The sequence below is a fragment of the Rhinolophus ferrumequinum genome, chromosome 21 (genome assembly GCF_004115265.2).
Source record: "Rhinolophus ferrumequinum isolate MPI-CBG mRhiFer1 chromosome 21, mRhiFer1_v1.p, whole genome shotgun sequence".
NCBI lineage: Eukaryota > Metazoa > Chordata > Mammalia > Chiroptera > Rhinolophidae > Rhinolophus > Rhinolophus ferrumequinum.
In genome coordinates, this window is record NC_046304.1 from 25,791,073 (window position 1) to 25,808,631 (window position 17,559).

Here is a 17,559-nt window from a genome sequence, read left to right on the forward strand (position 1 = left end):
TGGTAAATTATCAATTTAAATTTCTTTAAACTATGTTTAGAGTTGTAACATCCAGTGCTACAGAAACAGTTAAACTGTATTCAACCTAAACACCATCAAAATAAAAGTAAACATATCCATATATAATTCGTTTACCCAAATGAATATAAAAGAAACTTGACTGCTGGGAATTTTGACTTGAAAATAATACCATATCCACAACTGGAACAACAGCTCATAAAATTTCAATTCAAATCACTCACAAGAAACCTCAATGTCCATAGTAATAACATGTTTCTTAGAAAAAAATCAGTGAATGCAGTTTTGGAATGACATCACAGAAGACCATCTTTTATAACCATTTTTGACCTGAAGTATAGCTTCATTCACAAGAACATGAACAAAGTCAAAATTTACAGAAAGGCTTACTGAGCTTTAAAGGAACATTTTTCAATTATAGTTATATGTTTGCATTTACTTATCAAATTTACATATAAAGTTTTCTATCTTAACAGTTGCAAAATTAAAGCCTTTATGCTAGAACATTTCACTTTTCCCCACAATGATGATGAAGCTAAATAATCAGACTTGAAAATTTGGAGTCCTTCATTTGGCATTTTATAACTTTACAGAAATTTGCTTAAAATATGCTTGATTTTGGTTTATCAAACAAATGTAAAACAATTTCAATTAAGAATGCATGCAGTTTTCTTCCTTAATTCTTAATTACTTATAAGTAGGCAGTTTAATACAGGAATAAACTTTTCAAGAACACTTAGATTTCTAAAAAAAAATCAGATCAATTTGAAGTAAAATCTATAGTGAAACATGGCTGAGATATGCCTGCATTAGAGTGCTATAAATGTTTACGTATCAGTATGAAAACAAGTGGATGAAGACTACAAAATACAAATATTTATGTAAAATTTAAAGTGCCTTAGACAACTACACATCTTTGTGTAATTGATTGATTTTGAATTGCATTTAGCTAAGGAAGACTTGTTGGAGAAAAATATTTTGTATGAATCACTTTATCAAAACTCAAGGATGGTAAAACTTAAATTTCTGAACATTTAAAAACTCTAATAATAATGAATTAAAGTGGAAAATATATCTCAAATTTTAAAAAAATGACACCACTTATCCAATGTATACATTATCATTTATGATGGTTTAATATAACCACAATGACATATTTTTACAGCTTGACAGTTAAATATTATTATCTAACACCAGGGAACAGACCTTTATTTTTTGAAGAAGACTGTTTAAAGTTCTTTATATCCATTTCACGAGTTTCCCCCAGTTCAAATTCATTTATACAAGTTTTTACATTACTACCAATGTCATCAACTTTACTGTCTTTAATATGCATGACTGCATTCAATTTGGCATCTGTGCAATCCTCAGCTTCCATTTCCCCGACTGAATCTATTCCATTCATAGTCCTAACTTCAAAAAGATCTTCAGCTAGGACACAATTTGAATTATTAGCCAATCTATTATCTCCGTCAGTTTCAACTAGTTCATTTTTTTCTTCATTTGTATCTACAGGGTCATAAAGTTCAGGTGTGAAGTAGATAGAGTCATCTTCTGCTTCTGTTTCACAATCTCTGTTTGAAGTGGAAAGTTTAGTTTCTTCACTTACTAGAGACAATTCAATGTCTGGATCCAGAGTTTCTTCACAGCAGAGCAGCTGTTTGGAATGATCTTTGTCAAGAAGAGCAGCATCAATATTTATTGATGAAATAATGGTTTCTGACTGAGTGCATGGTCCAAGTGATGTGTTTATGCTTAGAGATGAGGACTCAAATTTATCTGTGACTGGCAAATCAGTTTTACATCCCTTTTCTGTTTGGAAAGTGGAAGAACTAGAGGCACAGTCCTCTGATAACCTAAATTTAGGTGGTGTTGTCAGAATTTTACCAGTAAGATGCTGTCCCAAAGAATTAAAGCTAGACCAGCTAATTCTCTTTGTTTGTTTGTTAAAGGTTGGGCTTGTGGATCTGGATATCACAACCTTTTCTGCTTTCATTGCCTGGGCAGATTCTTCCAATAATACTGGATCATCTATGAATACAAAAATTGAAGACTGTTAACTTTCTGTGCCTAACATAACAATTGTTCTATTAAAATGATTTTTGTTAGAAATATTACAACTGTATAGGATACATAATTTTGAGCCCACAACCAGTAGTAGCAGGATTTTCATCTTAGAAGGTAAAACACAAAATGTTAATTCTGAAAGGAATCTTAGCTCTCCAGTGAGTCCTAACCCAAGTTAAAATGCTGTCTGGTAAATTATCAAATTTGACACCAAGGATCTCAGGAATGAGAAAAGGAGGGGTAAAGAGGAAGATGGCTGAGTAAAGGAGGAAACAGGCTGTATAAATTTGCCTTTTAAATTCGCCTGAAAATCCACCAACAAATGATTAAAAAGAAACTGATCTAGACTAATTCCCTTAGGGAAACTGACAACCAGAAAGACTAAGATGTAAAACTAATTAGACCCGAACTAGAACCTAGGTTTCCTGATTACCAGTATAATGGCCCTGAATTCACTATGACGTTTATTTAGGATAGAAGCATATATTATAAAATATTTTTAAATGGATACATTAAACTATTATCATATATTAATTAAAACAATTGAAATAACTTCCAATGATATAGACCACAAACTTTTTCAATAAGAGGACAGACATTAAATATTGTAGGTTTTGTGGGTCATATTGTATCTCAATTATGGTCTTCTAGTATAATAATAGAACTAGTCAAGTCTGCTGTTATATACAATATGAAAATAAATGGGCGTTGAGTGTATCCCATTTAACTTTGCAAAAAACAGACAGTAGGCCAAATTTGGTCCATAGGCCAGTTTGCCAATCCTTGATATAGACCATTATATTTTAATATATTTTAAAATATTTTTTATCATTTAGAACAAATGACTTTTACTTCCCTAACCTAAGAAATTCATGTAAAAAAATCTATAAATTAGACCAATTTTTAAAATACATCTACCATTTGTTTAGTACTTTATTACGCTGTGATATTGATCATGTTGTTAGATCTTCACAACCCAACCTGGAGCGATAGGCAACAGATAATTCTTTTTCTATTAAGACTCAAAAATGTTAAATGACCTGCTAGTTAGTGGCAAAGCTTGTTAGTAGAAAACCAAAAAATATGCTCAGGTCTCCTGACAAGAGTTTGTTACCATTCCAATACACCATACTATTTCATTAATTTATGGTAACACCTTGTATTACAAACCAATATATTTAAGGAAATTAATCTATAACAGTATCATTTCACTAAATATAATGGAAGACTTCTCTATCAAATGTAAATGGACAGAACTTTTCATACCTTTATCCTTTCTGGAGGTGATGTCGCTTGGTAGAGAAGAACTTTTAGTTATCATTTTAGGACACTGTAGTTCTTGGACACACATTTTTGCTTCACCATCCGTAGGACTTTCTGGTGATGGAGAACTTGCTGTTTCTAATAAATAAGTTGAGGCATTGTCCTTCAAACAGGCCACTTCCAGTGTAAACTCACTGTCCTGTACATACTTTCCATCCTCTTTGAATACATTAGTGACCTTTTGGTGCTTTTTGGAAAATTCAGCCAAGGACTCCAGTGCACTTTCAAAGGTTGAATGGTGCTGAATCTGCTGCCGTATCCATTTAGAAAGTCCTAAGGAAAAAGTAAATCCAGGAAAGAAATGTTGATTTTAAATTACTAAGATATCATATATTAAGAAAAAATTTAGATAATTTTTCTAATGAAGTAATCTACTTGAATTTAGAGTATACAGAATGGTTCTCAATATTTTTCCTGTTTTTTACCTTCATACGTACAATATGCTCATGTATCGCTAACATTTCTCTTTATATGCAGTGATTGTCAACTGAAGGGAGGGAAGAGGCAGTGGGAGAAGAGTGAGGAGGGGGAAATACATTGTTCATCAGTTTAAAATAACTGGGGAATAAGGCAAATTCAATTCCATCATAATTCTCCACAAAAACTGCCTTCCTTTTAATTGTAGGGAAACTAGAATTTGTAAAGAACACAATCTTCCATTCCGACTTTCTAAATTTGACACGTTTTGCAAAAATTCAAGATTCCAGTCTCATAGGTTCTTTTTTGTTCCTCTTTTCCCTTAATTCTAAATATTTCTTAAACTTTTCTGGGGGAGGGTGTGTAAACAGAATAACATTGTTTTATGGGCAAATCATGTCATAATGTAAATATTAAATAATTATTTTTAATACACAAATAATCAAGTAGTAAGGGACAAGATTTGACCTGTGACATATGAAAACTGCACAAAATTGAACCATTTTGAATACAATATATTTACAGTATGATTCACTTCAGAGTGAAATTAAAACAGGCATTTGAACTTTTAGAAAATAAATGTTCTCTATTGATGTTACTAAACTATCATCTTTTGGAGTAGTTAAAAAAATCACTATGGTATTTTTAAGTTTAGGGAAAGAAAAGACAGGACTTCAAGCAACTTGAAATTCCATTCTAAAAACATTCCTTTAGTTTTTTTCCCCCAGTGGAGTTTTTCCCCTATAATTATGCAAATTGAATTTAAAAATGAATCATCACAAGGAGTACGCTTAGATAAGGAAAGATTTCACTCTTTGAGTCTCAGAAAAAATAAAAATATCTCAACAAAACTGAACTATAATGTAAAAGTTTAAGTTCTAGATTTTAAAATAAGAAAACAAAATTAAATAAGCATTTCCTTTTAAGAACTTTGTTTTTGTTTTCTAAAAGGAGAAAATAATTATACCAAGTAAAAATACAAAATTTTCCAAAATTGAAAAAGTTTAGTACTATAATTATACCTCTTTCATTTTAACCTTTTTGTAATCAAAGAAAGCCTTTTCAGTGGAAAATATCAGTTTGCTTTTGAGACTTAAAAGAATCTGAGCTCCACCTGCTGACTAAACATAAGCACTTAACATTTTGCTTTTAGTTATGTCGACTTACATACGATGGCTGGCTTTACATACAAAGGGAAGAAGACTAATGAAGAAGTCTTTGTTACTTTAATCCAGATGGATAGGTGTTAATATCAAACCAAATATAATAATTAGGCTTTGAAATGGAAAAAGTATAGTCCATACCCATAGACAGCTAATCTGAAACAAATTTAAAATTTAGCATTTCTTCATTATAGTATAGTATGAACTTTTCAGCATTAAAGATAATAAAGATGCAAATATGTCCAACAGTTTTTTAATAACTGATGGATTCCTGGTGTTGACTTTGAAGGGACCGTGTTACCATGTTTCCCGAAAATAAGACGAAAATATAATATTATATTATATTATCTAAGACTCGGTCTTATATTGTATTAAGATAAGACCGGGTCTTATATTAATTTTTGCTCCAAAAAACGCATTAGAACTGATGGTCCAGCTATGTCTTATTTTCGGGGAAACATGGTATTGCTGAATAAAAATTACAGAGGCTCCTCAACTTATGATGGGGTTATGTCTCAATAAACCCACCATAAGTTGAAAATATCCTAAGTCAAAAATGAATTTGCGCACACCTAACCTACCGAACATCATAGCTTAACCTAGCCTAATACCTCAAACGCGGTCAGAACACTTCCATTAGCTAACAGTTGTGTAAAATCAGTTAACATGAAGCCTATTATATAATGCCCCGTATCACTAGATAGTATCCTACCACATTCACTATCCCATGAAAAGATAAAAATTCAAAATTCAAAGTACAGTTTCTACTGAAAGTGTATCACTTGCACCATTGTAAAGTTGAAAAATCCTAAGTCAAACCATTGTAAGTTGGGAACCATCTGAATAGGTACATAAGATGCCTTCATTTGACTGGGGGAAAAATGACCATCTATTTGATTTTGCGGCATGCAATGGTATTTTCCTTTTAGAAAATACTAACTGACATAAACTCTATAAACTGAAGCTTTTCTAAACCAACCAACCAACAACAAACCTCAACATATCCCAGAATGAAATAAAGAATCCTAAACAGCCCAAGGAGATGTGTTTGTGTGCTTAAATGTAAAAACTTAATATTTCTTAGAAAATTCATTTCTACACAACAGCATTTTCTCTGACAGTGATAAACTATTACTATGTTACTGAGTCAAATCCCACATTCTATGAAATTGGAGGATCCTAATTGATTAATACTATTTTGGTAACTAACCAGATTCTCCTCTATAAGGATTTTTTTGTAAACATATAAGCATTAAAAGGCTAGATTTCCGGTCAAAATGAATTATACATGTTTGATCTAATAATTTAAATTCTCTGTCCAACTCTTTGTCTTTAAAAATGGAAGTCATGAAATAACAAAGATTGTTATCAATTCTTCCTTGAAGCCCAGTTGAGAATCTTACCAGATATATATCGACTTGGATTGCTCCTGAAACGATCATCTACTAGAATAAGAGCTCCCCAATCATTTTTGTGTCGAATACACCTATGAAAAATAGGGAGAAAATAAAGTAGGTATAATTTTGAAAATAAAACCTAAATTTCTAATGGGACAGATAGAAGATTGAGGAAATCAGTGATGTGTCAGTTATATATTCCTTTAATCAAAATCGTTATCATGAACAAGGTTATAGAAACTACTCAAAGTAAGTGTATAAAAACTCTCCTACTTCTGTCAGCTACCGATAACTTACATCCCAAAATGTTATATGCACTCTATTTTGAAAGTCAAAAAAATAGAAAATATTTTCCAAAACCTTCCTTAGCCACATAGATTATCTTTTACCTTATATATTATATTAGTTGTCGATTTTATTCTAGTTTAATGAGTTTTATCATGAATGTTTAATTTTATAAATAAATTTGATATGCACCAGTTGCTATGCTCAAGTAGTTTTTCTTCTTTAGACTGGTGGATGACACTGGCAAAAATTTGAATATTGAGCCAGCCTTCCATTCCTGGGATAATCACACATGGTCATGGTGCACTATTCATTTTATAGATTATTGGATTTGATTTGCTAACAATTTTTTATTAAAAAATAATTTTAAAAAAGTAAGAGTACAATTCAGGAGTTTTTAGTACATTTACAAGGTTGTACAACCTATATCATTATCTATTACAGAACATTTTTATCTCACCAAAAAGAAACCCAGGCTCATTATTAGTCACTTTCAATTATTAGTCACCCTAATTATTCTCTCTAACCCCTGGTGACCATTAATCTAGTTTCTGTCTCTATAGGTTTACCTATTTTGGACATTTTCTATAACTAGAATTATACAATATATGGCATTTTGTGTCTAGCTTCTTTCACTTAGCATGTTTTCAAGGTTACTTGCATTGTGCATCAGTACTTCATTCTTTTTTTAGGGCTGAATAATATTCTACTATCTGGATATACCACAATTTGTTGATCCATTTATAAGTTAACAGGCATTTGGGTTATTTCCACCTTTTGATGATTATGAATAATGCTATTATGAACATTTGTGTACACATTTTTTTTGTGTGTGTGTACGTGTTTTTCATTCTTTTGGATATATACCTGGGAGTGGAATTGTTGGGATTGTATGGAAAATCTATGTTTAACTTTGAGGAACTGCCACTTTTTTCCAAAGCTGTCACACAATTTTACACTGCCATTAGTTATGTATGAGATTTCCAATTTCTCCATTTCCTCACCAACACTCGTCATTGCCCATCTTTTCATTACCCTAGGAGATGTGAAGTTGTATTTCATTGTGGTTTTAATTTAAATTTCCGTAATGACTAATAATGTTAAGCATTTTTTGATGTGCATACTAGCCACTTGTGTATCTTTCTGGAAAAATGTTTATTCAAACATTTAAAAATTGCATCATTTGTCTTTTTATTTTTTAATTCTAAAGTTCTTTATATATTCTGGATAGTAAACCCTTTTCAGATACATGACTTGCAAATATTTTCTCCCAAATGAGTTGTTTCCATTTCTTAATTGTCTTTTAAAGAACAAAAGTTTTAACTTTGACAAAGTCCAATTTATGTAATTTTTTAAAAGCTGCTTGTGCTTCTGATGTCAGGTTTAAGAAATCATTGCCTAATCCAAGGTCAAGAAAATTTACAACTTGTTAGTCTTTGATGCATTTTGAATTCACTTTTGTATATGGTATGGGTATGAGGCAGGGTCTAACTTCATTCTTTTGTATGGGCTATCCAGTTATCCCAGTACCATATGTTAAAAAGACTATTCTTTCCCCATTGAACTGTCCTGGCACTTTTGTCAAAACTCAATTCACTGTCAACGTATGGGTTTGTTTCTGAATCTTCAATTGTATCCCTTGTTTTATATGTCTATATTATGCAGTTTTTGTTCTTTTTCAAGATTTTTGTGGATATTCTGGGTCGCTTTCAATTTCCATATGAATTTTAGGATCTACTTCTCAATTTCTGCAACAAATCCAGCTGGGACTTTGATTGGGAATGCATTGAACCTGCAGATCAATTTGGGAGAGTATTTCTATATTAAGAAGTCTTCCAATCCATCATCATGGAATACTTCATTTAGAAGTTTCTTTCAACAATGTTCCACAGCTTTCAGTGTATACGTCTTGCATTTTGTTTTTTGGTTAAAGTTATTCCTAAGTATCTTATTCTTTTGGATGTTATTGTAAATGGAATTTTCTTAATTTCATTTTTAGACAGTTCATTCCTAGGGTACAAAGATGCAATTGATTTTTGTTTACTGAATATGCATCCTGTAACCTTGCTGAACTTGTTTATTAGCTCTATCGCTATTTTTATAAATTCCTTAAGATTTCTATGTAGATTATCATGTGATTTGCAAATTTAAAGATAATTTTACATTTTTTTCAATATGCATATTTTTTTCTTTCCTAATTGCTTATAACCTTCAATACAACACTGAATACAAGTGGTCAGAGAGGATATTCTTATTTTGCTCTCAAACTTAGGGGAAATTATTCAGTCTTTCACTGTTAAGTGTAACTATAGGTTTGTCACAGATGCCCTTTAGGGTTAAGGAACTATATATACCCTTCTATTCCTACTTCGTTGAGTGTTTTATCATGAAAATGTGTTGGATATCGTCAAATATTTTTTCCTCATCTTGAGATCATTTGGTTTTTGTATTTTATTCGAATAGGGTGTGATTCATTTTAGTTGAACCAACTAAATTTGTTGGCAACCCTGCATTCCTGGGATAAATCCACTTGGTCATGGTGTATAATCCTTTTAGTAAGTTGCTGGATTCAGTTTTCTACTTTTCTGTTGGGGATTTTAAGGTCTTCTAAGGTCTTTCCTGAGCATGAGCATATCTTTGGTCATGTGCACAGTCTTACACACATGTGGCCCATTAAAGTCCCAGGAACATGTCAGAAAATTTAAAGCCCCCTATGGACATCTCATTTCCTAGTTTTTCCCTTTAAGCTTTTTAGTTAGCCTATTATTTGCCCCCGTTTTCATTTATTGTCTCAGGAAACAATGGCCTGAGTAAGCTTTAAGTTAAGTCAAATAAAGACAGCCTTGTGAATGGTGTCTTCCAGGGAACCACCAGACAGGTTCCATAACAATTCTCCAAGAATAAGATCCAGCCCCTCCTGTGGTTGGCATGTTACTGGCTTTCACCATGATTTAAGGCTACTGTGAACTTTCTAGAAGAGATCATATAGAATTGGTGTTATTTCTCCTTAAATATTGAGTAATATTTGCTAGTGAGCTCCTCTGGTGGAGATTTTTTTCAGAGGGCTTTAAAGTATGAATCACATTTCTTTAATAGATAGAGGGCTATTCAGGAATATTTCATCGAGTTTGGTAGTTTGTGGTTTTTGGGAATTAGTCCATTTCATCTAAGTTGTTGAATGTGTGTGTGTGTGTGTGTGTGTGTATATATATATATATATATTTTTTTTTTTTTTTCCATATTATCCTTTTAAAGACTGTGGTATATACAGTAATATCATGTCTTTCATTCCAGATATTGGTAATTTGTGGTTTCTCTGTTTGTTTCTTGTTAATTTACCTAGAGGTTTGCTGATTTTATCGATCCTTTTAAAATTGATTTTTTAGTTCCATTGACTTCATTTTTTTTGTTTTGTTTTCAATTTCATTGATTTATACTCTTATCTTTATTAATTCCTTTTTTCTGTTTGCCTACATTTATTTTGCTCTTCTTTTTCTAGCTTAAGGTGGAAGCTTAGATTATTGACTTGAAACCTTTCTTTTTTAAAAAGTAAGTATTTAATGATACCCACTGAGTACTGCTATAGTCGCAACCCATGAATTTTGGTATGTTGATTTTCATTTATTCGTTCAAAACATTTTCTAATTTTCCTGTTTTACTATGAATTACTTAAAAGTATGTTAATGTCTAAGTATTTGAACATTTTTTTGTTAGATTTCTGTTACTGATTTCTAGTTTAATTGATTAATTCTGTTACAGTTAGAGAAACACACAATCATTTCTGAAACTTAAAGAATTTTTAAGTTTATAGACCTGGGATATGGTCTATATTGGTAAAAGTCCCTTGTGCATTTGAAAAGATGTTTATTGTTACTGTTGGGTGCTCTATAATGTCAATTCAATGCAGTTGTTTAATAACATTATTTAACTCTTCTATATCTTTATTGGTTTTATCTACTACTTCTATCTATTACTGAGAGAGTTACCTTGAAGTCTATACCCACAACTGTAGTTGTGGATTTGTCTATTTCTTTATTCAGATCTGTTAGTTTCTGCATCATTGTATTTTGATGCTGTTTTTAGGTGCAACTTTACTTTAACTGAAACTTTAGAGTGCTCCCAACTCCTAAGATTTTCCATGCCTGAATCTGGAGGATCTTGTGAGCTTTTATGACTGTAGATTTAAATTTCAGCTTTCTCTTGCCTGCTAAGTCATTCAATCATTCATCTGTTTTCCAGTGTTCAAAATTTGTTGACATCTCATCTGTTGTTGTCCCCTCTCCCATTCTTTTTAATTTTGTAGGTTTGACATTTTTATTCCTTTACCCTTATGGGATTTTGAATGGGGGTACAGATGAACGTAAATGTTCAATTTTTCCACAGAGACATTAAAAAATCTAAATTTTATATGACATTCTTTCTTGATACAATTTTCAAGTAATCCATAGGTTCTAAGGCATCAGACCATCAAAGTGGGCAGAATGGGAAGATGGATATTGCCAATATTATAGAACAGTGTTGAAAATCAACAGGAAGTTCAGATGCTTCTCTATTTTGATTACATTATGATCTTTGTTTAAAGTGTTCTATGGCAGAAAGGCATTGAAGTTAACAAAGCAGTTCAGAGAAAAAGGTTTCACCTTTTTATTTTTCCATTGTTTTCATACTGCCTTGCTCAAATGAATTATGCCCACTTGAGACAAAGATTATACTTTTAGTAAAATAAACCTGTTAAGAAACTCAGTGCAGTCACAAAACCATGGTACATTCCTGAAAGCTACTATTATATTTCATAGACTAATATTATTTCAAATACTCTAATATTCCCATGTGAGCTTAAAAAAAAAAAGATAACACATTTTAAAACTCAACTTGTTTCTTTTTACTTTAGAGTCTCTGGACATATCCCTCATAAGAAGACTGCCTGAGTATAAGCATCTTTTATGTCAATCAATAATGAGTGTTTTATCAAATGATATAAAACATTCAGTTGATTTTTAAATGGAAAATGTTTCTTTGTAAGTTACTTGTTGACTGAAAATCAGTACAATGACAGTTGGGCTACCCATTTTTTAATTAATAAAATACTAAAACTACAGTATTATATATCAGTATTACAAAAACATGCTTTTTATGAAATTCTAGAAAAATGTGCTTTGAAGTTCTAGAAGCTATCGAGCCAATATGGTATAGTGGGAAAAGCACTGAACCTGGCATTTTTACTAATTCAACAAGCATTAATTGAGCACCTATACCCCAAGCTGAAACATAGTTGGTTGCTGAGAATGCAACAGAGATATAAACAGGCTATTATAATACAATGAGATATATGCTATGATAGGGATAATGTATAAAATGCTACAGGTATCCCAGGGAGTCAATAATTCTAGTTGGAGAAGAAACAAAAAATCATGTTCTTCATAAAGAACATAATTTTCAACTAGGTTTTGATTGGTAAACTTGCCAAATGAATTTTATGGTAGCTTGTATGCCAAAGCAGAGAGTGATGAAAGGATATGGTAATGTTTAATAGTGAGATTACGTTTAATGGTGAGAACTTTAGTTCTCACAAAGTAAGATACAAACATACAGTCATGAGTCACTTAATGACAAGGATACGTTCTGAGAAATGTGTCATTAGGTGATGTTGTCATCGTGTGAACATCAAAGACTGCACTTCCACGAACTTGGCTATATGTTATAGCCTGTCACTCCTAGACTACAAACCTATACAGCATGTTATTGTACTGAGTACTATAGGCAATTGTGAAAAAATGGTTAAGTATTTGTGTATCTAAACACAGAAAAGGTACAGTACAGTAAAAATATGGTACAAAAGACCAAAAATGATACACCTATCTGACACTTATCATGAATGAGCTTGTAGGATTGGGAGTTGCTCTGGGTGAGTCAGTGAGTGGTGTGAAGGCCTCGGACACTACTGTACACCACTGTAGACTTTATAAACACTGTCCCACAAACCCTACCCCTGCTTCGTTGTGACAGGGTCAGAAAGAGCACATCAAAGCTGTCAATGTTGCTCCATGCACAGGGATGTAGGCTGGACTGATAAGAAATATCAAGGAGAAACTGGCTGGGTAAGGACTAGATCAGCATGACAGTTTGTGACAGTCAGGAAGGTCTGAAAGGTGGCCTAAGACTCAGTAGGAACAGGAAATCAAGATGAGAGATAAAGAAACACAAGGGAATGGCACGGCAATGTGGTTTTGGCTATTGCATGTTGGAGCGGTGGTCAGATTGGGAACTTTTGGTATTCATAAAAAAAAGAGGATTTTTAACTTGGAGAGGGTGTAGAAATGTGAACTCAATATTTTAACTTTGAAAATTTGTTTTTGGTTCCATTGACCCTGTCTGGCATAAAGGGCTCTCTCTGGCATTGAAATGATGGAAGAAATACTTTACATTATTACAACCTGAAAATATTTCCAAAGTACAGGGATAGGCTGGCTCTACACTACCACAGAAAGCTTTTACTAAAGTGGCAGTGGCGCTTAATTCTTGTTAAGATAGTTCTTGCGGACCTGTGTCCTTGTACAGGATCTTAGGTCCTCAACAAAGTATTTATAACAATACACTCTGAAGACCATGAAGCTAGATCTGGGAGGGCTATAATGCCCTCTGAATGCGTAGCGATGGAGAGACAGGCTCCCCCATGCTGAAACAGGTTCGTGGCTGACTGACTCGGATGTAATCTATGTGTTCTAAACTGAGGTGCTGTGAGTGTGAGGGAATCGATTATCAAGACCCGCAGATATAGCTCCCGTCAGATAAAAAAGAATTCCTCCTGAACTACGTATTATTCCATTTCTTACAGGAAAGCTCCACTATAATCTTATGGGTTCATAAGTGGTCCATCATTGACTGAAATGTCGTTGTGTGATACATGACTACTTTGGCGTCAAATGGTTTCTTGAAATTCAAGACATTGCTTATATGAAAAGGAAAAATAATCAACCGAGGTAAGAATATTTATTTTCCTGAAGTGAAGCACAGTGTAACTAAGTCAATAATTTTAAATGTATATTTAGGCTCCCCTAAAAACTATTTGCTGAATATTAAAACTCAAATGAAACAAAACAAAACGGGCCAATTAACAGGGAGAGACAAAGTAAGCAGATGAAATGCTTCAAGAACAATTTGCAGTGCAACTTGATGTCAAGCACCAATGGAATTTCTAGGCAGAGAAGGGCAGCAGCTTAACCATATTAGATGAACCATAATACTAACTCATTCAGTTTGAGGAGAAACACAAACAGAATATCAGTCTCAAATGATGGGGAGGAAAGCAGGTGATGTGTTCTGGGATTTATATCCAACTATTGCAGTTCTATGTCATCAGCTATATGTAAATCTGAATTCAAATGCAAACTGGTCTGCTTATGTGTAAATGGGCTAATGTGAGTGAACAAAATACAGGAAGAAAATCTAAATTTTGAATTGGTCAGATAATGGTTAGCTGTCTTCTCACTGAACTGAAAATATGTCAAATGATCATGTTTTCATGATTTTACTCTTAACCTGTGTTCTTTTATTTGAGTTATTGGAATGCCTTACAGCCTCAAAGGAAAAATGGTTAAATGGTTAACCTAACTACAATTTCATAAACAGAGACTATAAAATATTAAATTAGATTAAAAATCTAATAATTGTAATGTTTATAAATGAAACATTTGTATCATACAATCTGAAATTATGATATAAAACACTGATTTAAAAACTATTTCCACAAAGTACAAAACCTTAGAAAAAGGAGTTACCATAATTAAATTTTATTGTTAGTTGGTGTTAATTCTTTAGTGTCATAAGCATGGTTTGTTTTAACCCTCTTGAACAGTTTGTTTTTTACCCATAAAATCACCATCTGAGTTCTGATGGTCATAGATAAAAATTTTATTGTTTGAAGGTAAGCTTCTATAAACATTTACTGAGCACCTTTGTGTGGTATTTGTTTGACCAATCAAAAATTTTCTTTAAACTTTAGAAATTTTGACTTTTATTTTTGAGTTTCATTTATTCCATTCTTTTCAACTTTCACTTGTGACATCTATCGTTGAAAATATACCAGTTCCCAGGGTTCTAGTGAAATAAAATTCTATCGAATTTATTATAAGGAGTAAAGTAGCAAGACTAGATCTACATATAGCCTTGATCACAGATAATATTACAGTACAATTACATTAAATTTCACTCCACTTACCTACCCAGGGCCTGGTTTAATGCCCTGTATGCTTGAATTTCATACCATTGACGACCAGGTAAAAGACCTCTCAATTCTGAATGCTGGTCATTATATTGTCTCTTTAGATTAACCTAATAATTTAAAAAATATATTAAAAAAATAGTAGATAATTAAAGCTCATTTAAAAAACCATATTAACTTTTAATATCAAACATCATTTTATTAAGGTAGAGAGATTTTGTTTTGCAGTACTAAATTTGTTTCAGTTCACTTAAAACAATTCTATTCATCCTAACATTCCCTGAATTCCTATATGTACATAATTAATTGGCTTTGTGGTGATGTCAATCAGTTGCATTGAGAAATAAGTCACATAATACAAAATTCACAAACTTTCACTATACATGGAGATAAGTTCTGGTAAATACAGTCATATAATCACAATCAGAATGGAGAATATTTTTAGCATCCAAAAAACTTTCCTTCTATCCCTCCCTTTTCAGTTAATCTCCTTCACTGCTGACCCTGTTTACCAATGATCTGCTTTCTGTTTTGCCTTTTCAAGAATTCCATGTAAAAGTCACATGGTATGTAACTGTTTCTGTCTTTTGTCGTTTAGCATAATGATTTTGGAATTTATTCATGTTGAAAAGTACATCAGTAGTTCATTCTTTTAAGTTTATGCAGTCTGATAATCTCTGCTTTTTAACGGGGATGTCTAGACCATTCACATTTAATGTAATTATTGTTACAATGTGGCGTAAATCCACAGCGACAGAATCCACATTCTTCTCAAGTGCACCTGGAGATTATATGTTGGGCCACAAAACAAGTCTTAAGAAATTTAAGAAGATTGGAATCAGACCAAATATATTTTTCAATCACAATATATGAAATTAGAAATAGTAACATGAGGAAAACTGGAATATTCACAAATATGTGGAACACACACCTGAACAACCAATGAGTCAAAGAAAAAAATCAAAAGAAAGTGAAAAAACAAAGATCTCAAATAACTAACTTTACACCTTAAGAAACTAGAAAAAGCAAACTATCTCAAAGTTATCAGAAGGAAACTAAGATGAGAGCAGAAACAAATGAAATAGAGAGTAGAAAAATCAATAAAATTGAGTTGATTTTTTGGAAAAGATAAACAAAACATCAATTTTTGCTAACCAAGTTAAAAAACAACACTTAAAATTATAAATGAAGAGTAAACCAAGTAAAAAATAAAACACTCAAATAAAATTGTAAATGAAAGAGTAGATTAAAACTCACACTACAGAAATACAAAGGATCATAAGAGACTACTATGAACAACTATATGTCAAAAAATTAATAACCTAGAAATGGATAAACTCCTAGAAACATACAACTGACTAAATGTTGCCATTTAGTTGTCATTTAAACGAAATAACTATTTGATAAAGAAACAGAAGATCTGAACAGACCTAAAACAAGTAAAGAGATTGAAGCAATAATTTAAAAATCTCACAACAAAGAAAAGCCTAGGACCAGATGGCTTCATTGGTGTCTACCAAGCATTTAAGGAAGAATTAACACTAATGCTTCTCAAATGCTTCTGAAATATTGGAGAAGAGGGAAAACTTCCAAACTCATTTTAAGAAGGCAGCACTACTCTCATACCAGAGTACAAGGTATGATCAAAAAATATGATGTTTAAATTTTTAAAAAAAAATTATTACAGTAAAAGACACATTACCATTAATCCCCCTCAAAATACTCTCCCTCATTTCAAACACACTTATTCCATCGTTCTTGCCACTTTCTGATGCAGTTCTGGAAGTCCTTTTTCGTAAATATCTTTAGTTGCGCTGTTGTGGCTGCCTTAATGTCCAGAATCGATTCAAAATATTTACCTTCCATGGTAATTTTGACTTTGGGGAAAAGCCAGAAGTCGCACGGTGCCAGATTTGGTGAATAAGGTGGATGAGGACACACCTTAATGTTTTTATTTGACAGAAATTGCCATATAACAGAAGCAATGTGTGACACGGAACCTTTCAGTTGTGATCAGAAAATATGGTGAATGCTATTGCTGAGTGCCACCCAACAGAAAGGCAGGGATCTTCAATACCGGGAGCGGTGTGTCAAACCTTAGAAACAGTGTGTGGCAAGTTTCAACTTGGTCAGTGTAGTCAGTTGAGTGTGAGCTACAGTTGAGAGAAGGTGTGTTTTAAAGTGTGCCGTAAATCATCCTCCCATCATGCCAACATCCTGTGTCACACATCGCTTCTGGTATACAGCAATTTCTGCCAAATAAAAACATTATGCTGTGTCCACATCCACCTTATTCATGAGATCTGGCACCGTGCAACTTCTGGCTCTTCCACAAGGTCAAAATGATTCAGGACAACAAGGCAGCCATGACAGTGCAACTAAAGACACTCATGAAAGAGGACTTCCAAACTGCTTCAGAAAGTGGCAAGAATGATGGGATAATTTTGTTTGAAGCGAGGGGGAGTATTTTGAGGAGGATTAATGGCAATGTGTTTTTTACTGCAATAAAATTTTTAATTTCAACATTCACCATATTTTTTGATCACACCTTGTGTAAGGACACTACAAAATAAAATTATGAGCCAATATTCCTGATAAACACAGTTCCAAAAATCCTAAACAAAATACCAGCAAACTAAATTCAATAGCACATTAAAAGAATCATATG

At 32.5% G+C, this 17,559-nt stretch overlaps 1 protein-coding gene across 4 annotated transcripts in view; it reads right to left on the reverse strand.

The window, feature by feature from the left end:
- Positions 1–330: 330 nt before the first annotated feature.
- BRIP1 (BRCA1 interacting helicase 1) overlaps positions 331–17,559 on the reverse strand; it is a 155,604-nt gene continuing 138,375 nt past the window's right edge. For 3 of the 4 annotated variants that reach the window (XM_033091770.1, XM_033091769.1, XM_033091771.1), the window contains exons 17-20: positions 14,889–15,001; positions 6,392–6,474; positions 3,352–3,681; positions 332–2,049 (exon numbers count right to left, since the gene is read on the reverse strand). In XM_033091770.1, coding sequence (XP_032947661.1) covers positions 1,202–2,049; positions 3,352–3,681; positions 6,392–6,474; positions 14,889–15,001 — 1,374 coding nt within the window. In that variant the 3' untranslated portion in view covers positions 332–1,201. Of the gene's footprint in view, positions 2,050–3,351; positions 3,682–6,391; positions 6,475–14,888; positions 15,002–17,559 lie in introns of all 4 variants that reach the window. The other variant, XM_033091772.1, reaches the window with a different exon arrangement.